General features: G+C 41.2%; 1 protein-coding gene across 1 annotated transcript; it reads left to right on the top strand.

Annotated features, from left to right (window-relative positions):
• The first annotated feature begins 247 nt into the window (after positions 1-247).
• Positions 248-7,033, top strand: LOC132705070 (uncharacterized). The gene is made up of 3 exons (XM_060675502.1): positions 248-313; positions 2,246-4,153; positions 6,728-7,033. Exons 1-3 carry the CDS (start codon positions 248-250, stop codon positions 7,031-7,033), a joined length of 2,280 nt encoding a protein of 759 aa, XP_060531485.1.
• The last annotated feature ends 566 nt before the right edge of the window (positions 7,034-7,599 follow it).

Genomic DNA, 7,599 nt, shown 5'->3' with positions numbered 1-7,599 from the left:
TTCTGTAAGTCCAATGGTTCTTCGTTGTCAAGATCTTCATTATCAGGTGGGGGTGTAGATACTAGTAAATCAATATCTTCCTGTTGCTTGTTATTACAGGATCTGAGCTCAATAAAAGTAAATTGAAAATATCCTCATTGGAGTTTTTACGGCTACATTTTCGAGAATAGTGTTCTCTATATCTTTTAAAATCCTTGTTTCGCGCTTCTTGAGCCTCTTCGGTTAATTGGCCAAAGGGTAGTAAAGCATGGGCTATTATTTCGGGCCCATGAATGAGGAATTTGTGGAATGTGGGGTGCATGTGGTACCAGGGGTACTTCTGCGCAAAAAGTCTTGCAGTATCATGTGCGAATTCTCGGAACTTGTCGACATTTATTTGTTGTCCACTAGAAACTACTGTTAATATTGTATGCATGCGCCTGATCAGGTTGATATCAATATTTGTAATTTCGGCAGAGAGCTCAGGGTTCTTGAAAAAGCGCCTAGCGGTATTCCCGTCAGTCGAGTTGCCAAAACCGGGTTTAGGTCTATCAATGATTAAACCGGTTTTTTCTCTAAACAGCTTTTGAATCCTTGTTTTCGTTTCTGCAACTATCTCTTTATCATTTCCGCGGGCGTGCCACTTTTCAATTGGAAGTTTATATGATAAATGTAAAAGACATTCAAAAAAACGGATCCAACCGTGTAAAACTGATATCCCGAATTGCAGGTTTTCTGTTTTTATTTCTGTTTACCATTTTGTCAATTGAATTGAATTCTTGCGATCTTGCTCCGCAAATATAGCATTGTTGTGTAGATGAGGTCTCTGTTAGGGCGTTACATACTTTGCCATCGATTATTGCTAAAGTAAGCCTATGAGCGACTGAAATTGATTTGCCCCAGAGAGATAAATCAGTGCTGCTTAGTGTATCTATTTCTTTATCCACTCTACTTTTTTCAGCTAAAGACACTTGCGTTGATTCCTTAATGAATTCAATTTTCACAGGTCTACAGTATCGTGTGGATGATGGACAATGATTCTGCCAGATCACTAATGGGTTCTTACTATCTAGATCGCAAATAAGATGAAGAGGAACAAGTGATGTTATAAAAACAGCTGAATCACTCGATTCAGATCCATGAAACGCCTGCTTATAAGAACTATGACCTGAGCTTCCATCGCAACCCCACTTCTTAATTAAACAAAGCTTTTTTCGTTGTTCGTCATTGAGTAAATTGATATTACCTTGTATAGTCATCAATAGGCGTTCTGCAGTGTGGTTGAGCAAAGCTTGTAACTGAACTTCTGCTAATACCTCAGTTACTTTTATGTGCTCCTGATTTGGATAGCATTTTTTCTTTTCTGCTTGCACAACTTTATTAGAAGGAAATTTTTCTTGGTCTTCTAAATAAGCAAAACTGATGTCTTGACAACTTGGCGTCCACCAATAAAGCTAGAGCATCTTCACCTGATATTAGACGACATTTACTTTCTTCCATCTTCATGAACGCCTTTCTATATTTACTTGCCCGTTTTGGAGAAATTGACATGTCCTGCATTAATTTTGAGGCATGTGTTTGTCCCGCTGCCCTTAAAGTCATCTGGGTTGCATACTTCAATTCCTCGAGTGGGGTAGATTTTCGCAAAATTTCGGTCTTTTTACGCTCTCTTCAAAGTTGATTTTTGGGCCACCCATTTGTTTTGGTGTTTTTATTGCATAATTTAGAAAAGAAATAGAAGTATCCAACCAATGTTGATTATTTTTTGCAAATTTATCCTCCACCCTGCCTGCTTTCATCCATCTGCTCTTAAATTGTGACTTAAAATACGACAATCTTTGATCAAGTTCTTTAAGATTCTCCTCAGGACATTTTATCCTTTCTCTAACATGCTCCCTCAAAAAATTAAACTTTTCTTCTACGTTTCTCTTTTCAGAACTTTTTAAAATATTGCAAAGTTCCCTCCGAACAATGAAAATAACAGCTGAGCTCGCACCTGCAAGTAATAAAAGCAATAAAAATTGAGGTTTTTATCCGTACGAAAATATGTACTTTTCAGAAGCACTGACTTTGCCTATTTAAATGGTTATTTTAAACAAAAGTGCAAAAAGGTTGCAACATTTTAAAGTTTGCCTTAATTGTCTAGATAGTATAGATTATAGCCACACCAAAATGAAAGTTTGGACGAACTTGGAACCAAACTAAACCTCTAACCGTTTCTTGGGAAATCGAAAAGTATCAGCCACCTTAACACTGCAAATTATAGTACTCACCTGAACTAGACGGCTCCATCATAAAAAAGTATAAATTTAAAGAGTTTTTCACCAAAATAATCTACGTCGACATCGTCGAAACGCACTCTTGGCGGCAAGGTCGTTGGGTCGCCAAGTCGCGACCCACCAGTTCTATAGGTCGTATGAGTCCGGTTTATCCGAGTCCGGGGAATATGGAGCGCTACTATCTACGAATGATTTTGGGCAACGTGACAGGTTTGATTTCGTTCGTGGACGCGAAAACCGTAAACGGCGTTTTATGTCCTTCGTATCAGGCCGCTTGCGTAGCGTTAAAATTGATCCCGGACGACGACGAAGAGGCGGACAAGATTTTAGATTGGATAGCGGATCGTCTTCGTCATCCGTTTTATTTAAGGGAAGCGTTCGCTCTAATTCTCTTGTACAATCCGTCGAAGAATCCCCGAACTTTATTTAAGAGATGGTGCAGGCGTATGTCCGCGGACGTGCATAGGATTCATATCGATTTAATCAGAGATATCGACGAAGAGGACGCGGGCGACTTAAACGAAAGGATGCACGTGCTCCGTACCTGTCGGTATACGGTCCTTTGGAGTTTCGTAGATCGATTTCTGGTCGAATGCTCCACTTCGATGGAAAAAATTAATCTTCCTCGGGATTGGATTTCCGATTGGGTTTACGACGAGGAGGCGGAACAACTTTTGGACGAGGAAGAGGTTACGTTCGAGGAATTCGCTTTCGTTCCGAGACCGAATCAAAATTTGCATCTGATCGATCTCAACGATCAACAGCTGGGATTCGTTTACGAGGTTTTACAGTCTGTATGCAATCGTAACGGTATCGTTTTCGTTTTGACCGGCGAAGGGGGCACCGGCAAAACCGCGACCGTCAACGTTATTTTGGAAGAGGCGGAACTTCGCGCGTTACCGTACGTATCCGCGGCTTTTACGAGGATCGCGGCCACGTTAATCCGGAACGCGGCTACGATTCATTCTTCTTTCGGTATTCCTAGAGAAAGATTCGTAGACGATACGCCGGTTTCTAATTTGGTGGGCGAGTCGGAGGCGGCCGACGATATTCGAAACGCGAGACTCGTCGTGTTAGACGAGGTGTTTATGTTGGCGTCGTGGATGTTGGAAATGATCGATGCCGTGTGTCGGGAATACGGTCAATCGCGACGGCCGTTCGGTGGGAAAACCGTTATTCTTAGCGGCGATCCCAAGCAGTTGCTTCCCGTTGTCAAGGGTAGGCGAGCGGGAATGGCGTCCGTGTTCGAGTCCATCGTTTCGCATCCGGCATGGAGTACTTTTCAACTGTGCACGTTAACGGAAAACATGCGTGTTCATCCGCAAGAGGTGGAATGGTCGAATTTCATCAGGAGAGTAGGCGACGGGGAAAGAATCGTTTCGGACAACGGACGCGAACCGATTTCCGATAACTGTCTGTTCGTTCCTCTCAAATTAATTGTCAAATCGCGCGAACAACTCGTCGACTTTGTTTACGGGGACGTCTTCGAATCGATGCTCGCTCTTCCCGGGACGAACGAGCGATTCTTGGAATTAGCCGAGCGATTGGCCCTCCGGTCGATCCTTTGTCCCGTGAACAGCGAGGTCGAGGAGTTGAACGAAATCATCTCAAAGATCTTCCCCGATCCGTCAGGATCGGAGAGGGTCTTTTTGGCGACCAATTCCTACGATAGACAGAGTAACGAGGATGGGGCCGACGATCACGAAATCGCCAATCCCCTCGCGACGGGAGTCACCAGTGAAATTATCGAAAGTTTAGATTTGTCGGGACTACCGCCACATCGGTTGAATTTGAAGATCGGTTCGGTGGTAGTCCTTTTGGTAAATCTTAACGTGCAGAGGGGTTTTTGTAACGGACAGAGAATGATCGTTTTGGAGATGGGCGATGACGTGATAGTCGGCCGCATCGTTAAAATTTTTGAAAAAAAAAAACACGATAAATACGAAAATAATAAAATGCAAATATTAACCCAAAATAGGGGGTTGGGGGGGGACGTTATAGTACCTGCGAATAGACCTCATTGGTGTGTATCTTTCGTAAAAATCTCGACTTTCTCGGATTCGTATGGGCTGAGAAATAACCTTAAAATCTCATTTTAAATGGAAAAATCGAGTTAGAAATTAATGATCAATTTTTAACGTTTTATATCTTATTTACCTATTATCTTGAAAAATTGAAATTTACACGTTAAGTACTTTGGTCCTTCCTCTATCCAACGATACTAAAAAGATTCCCACAAGTTACACCGTTTGCCGTCGAGAGCGGTTTATGCATAAGGCTGCAAATTTTTAAAAAATAATTAATATTATTTAAATGGACTGGGGTAGGGGGAGTTTTATGGGATCTGTGAATAGAACTCATTGACCTCCATCTTTGATAAAAATTTTAACCTTCTCGGAACAACGTAAGTATTTGTAAAAATTAAAAAAACATTATAAATGCAGGGTATGCGGGAAAATGGGTTATATCGATAAATCTTCGATAATTAATTTGTTTTGGTTAGTTACTCTATTTTTAAGATACTTTAGGTTTGGTTGTTCTATACTTTTGCTATATTAGATAACTACGACTTTTTCATATCTACAATAGAAAAAAATCAGATGTGTTTAAAATGCGTTTTGTTAATGGCATCAGCCGGCAGGCCTTCGCTTTTAACCATCAAAAGCAAAATAAAATATTAAATATTAATTGGACAAAATTTGTGCATTTCAAGTATCGCCCGCTATTCCAGTGATGACTTCGCCAACCATTCCCAATAGGTTAATTCCTATCACGCCCCAGTACCAAATACTGGGATAGAATTTTTGTAGTTGTACAACCCATTGGACTACTGGACATTACCTTTCCAGTATTTTTCATAGGCTGTTGGATATAACCAAATAATTAAGGTCCACCGGTGTATCTATATAAGATCTTATATCTTCACACTCGGATATACTAACGACGTCTCAACTAGTATAACTGCATATCCTTAGTATGTTCTAACAAACATCCTACGGACATACGTATCTGATATACTGTGAATGTTCCAATTATTAACATCATATATCCTTGAGACGTCTTTAGGATGTCCCTTAGCTGAACAGTATATCCTTAGGATGTCCCCTCAGATATACCGAGGATGTTTTACGCACGTCCTTGTGCTATTTCTATATTCAACTGTTACTATCTTTGATATCGTCTACATGAACCGGTGTGTGCTTTGTTTTGTTTGTAAAACTAACTTCCATATGTCGTCGGGAGTTCACTTAGAATATCCTACAGCTTGTTGGAAAATTGTAAGTATACACCATATTTCCATTTTTTTTAATATTCGGGCACATTAGTGGCAGTTCAAGTTAACAATATTAAAGAATTTATAATTTTTTTCTACTTAATTATTTTATAGTAAAAAAAGAAAGATACTATGTTTATTGATATCAGGAGATTACTGGTTTTATAAATTAAGTATTTAAACAAATTATTGGTAGCTGCAATATAGCTATAAGATAATATAGTGGCCCTACTACGGTAAAAAGTGATGCGCCGAAGTTGGCTATGACATTTTCGCAGAGAAGGTATGCGGAACCCCCAACTAACTGAGTTGCCACATTGCCGCAATTTTTCTGAAAAAAATTACTAATTTTCATTTCAACGGAGAGCTAGGAATCGCTATTGAGAGAATACCAACAGTCTGTGTCATCCGTACCTTTTTCGTATTTTTGTGAAAAACTTGTTGTGTTATGCACAAGTTCATTTTAAAAATTTAAAAGTGGTGTCTATAGGACTCCCACTCACAAACTTGCTCCTTCAAGAAATTACAACAAATGTGACAAATATGAGTGATTTAACAAACTGCAAAGGTCAGTTAAATAGCTACATAGGAAAAATGCTTAGGCAACATGTTTTAAGGTACAAGAATTACAAGAAATATAATAAACAATTAAACTGCAAGTTTTACTCTAACAATCTCACGAAATAACTTTTGAAAATTACAAACCCTTGTAAAACTTAGTCTGGAAAAGTTCTCGTTTGTCATCACGCTGAAAACGAAATAGTTTTTCGGATGGTCAAAAATTACAGAAATTATTCCCCCACAAAGGGGGGAATTACCAGAATCAGTTCAGCTGTAACAGAAAGAATTTAAACGATAAATCTGCAGGATATTTTTGCATAGTTTGAAGGTTTTACAAGAAATTGCTGAGAATTCTAGGCTACTATTAAAAATTTTGGGGTACTTCATTTGTAGGTCATACACAATTTGACACTGATTAAATAGAAATAGTTCTATCTGATGTTGTAAATGTGCTTGTTGTATTCAGCGGGCGAGTAAGGGTTTTTGAATCCGATCTTCCGGCGGCCGGGTGGTCCAAAGTTCTTCGAGGCGATTGTGTTGTTGCGAGGGAACGAGCGCAACTAAGGCCTGACACCGTGGACCTATCCGTGACTAAGTAGGCCTAACAATGCGGTGGAAGACGGCCGCGTTGTAGCCCGAGCGATCGATGTCCGTTGCCGATCCCAACGGCGTAGCCGGACCGACGAACACAGATGAATTTCTCTGTCCGATATGCGGTAGATCGTTTACCACCAAGTCTGGACAAGGGTTGCACTGGTGGGGGGCACACCAGGAGGACAGAAACGAGAAGCTTAAAGTGCGCTGGCAGCGCGAGGAACTCGAGATCATGGCTGAGAAGGGGGAACCTTTCTTGAACCTCTTCCTACTCCAAAAAATGTCAGGGCGTTCGTTGGAAGCAATTACAGGCGCCATTATGCTCATTATTGAACTTGAGTTCTGACGGTCAAGAGCAACGGCTGCAGTCAGCAGCGGACTGTAGAGTTCTTCTATGGATCCACCCCGTCCGCCTTCAATAGTCCGGCGGTGAATTTACGTGATGCCGCTGGCAGAGCCGAGGAACTACTGAGGACAAAAGTGAGAGAGGCTTGCAAATGGCCTGTTTGATACGGACACCTACTCCTGCAATCTTCTTATCACGACAGCTCGACGGGCCTTGGAAGGACCACCGATTCTGCACTTGCTCACGGAATGGCTAGAAAGTTGTTTCCCAACTCCTAGCGCATGACGCAATGACGGAAGCAGAAATTTCAGAAAACGAAATTAAGCTCAACTTTGCGCCGGGCCCTGATGGAGTTACGCCTCGCCAATGGAAGGCTATGCCTGCCAGAATGCGTGCTCTCTTCTATAACTTGGTGATGTTGACCTACGAAATACCTGAGCGGCTTCTCAAGGCTCGAACTTCGCTACTACCAAAGAAAGCTTTCTCAGAACATCCAGGAGAATATAAACCGATTACCGTAGCTCCAGTACGCTTGCGGCAGTTTAACCGTGTGTTGGCTATCCGCC

The sequence above is a fragment of the Cylas formicarius genome, unplaced genomic scaffold (genome assembly GCF_029955315.1).
Source record: "Cylas formicarius isolate icCylForm1 unplaced genomic scaffold, icCylForm1.1 PGA_scaffold_7__23_contigs__length_41026272, whole genome shotgun sequence".
Lineage (NCBI taxonomy): Eukaryota > Metazoa > Arthropoda > Insecta > Coleoptera > Brentidae > Cylas > Cylas formicarius.
This window is presented reverse-complemented; position numbering and strand designations above follow the sequence as displayed.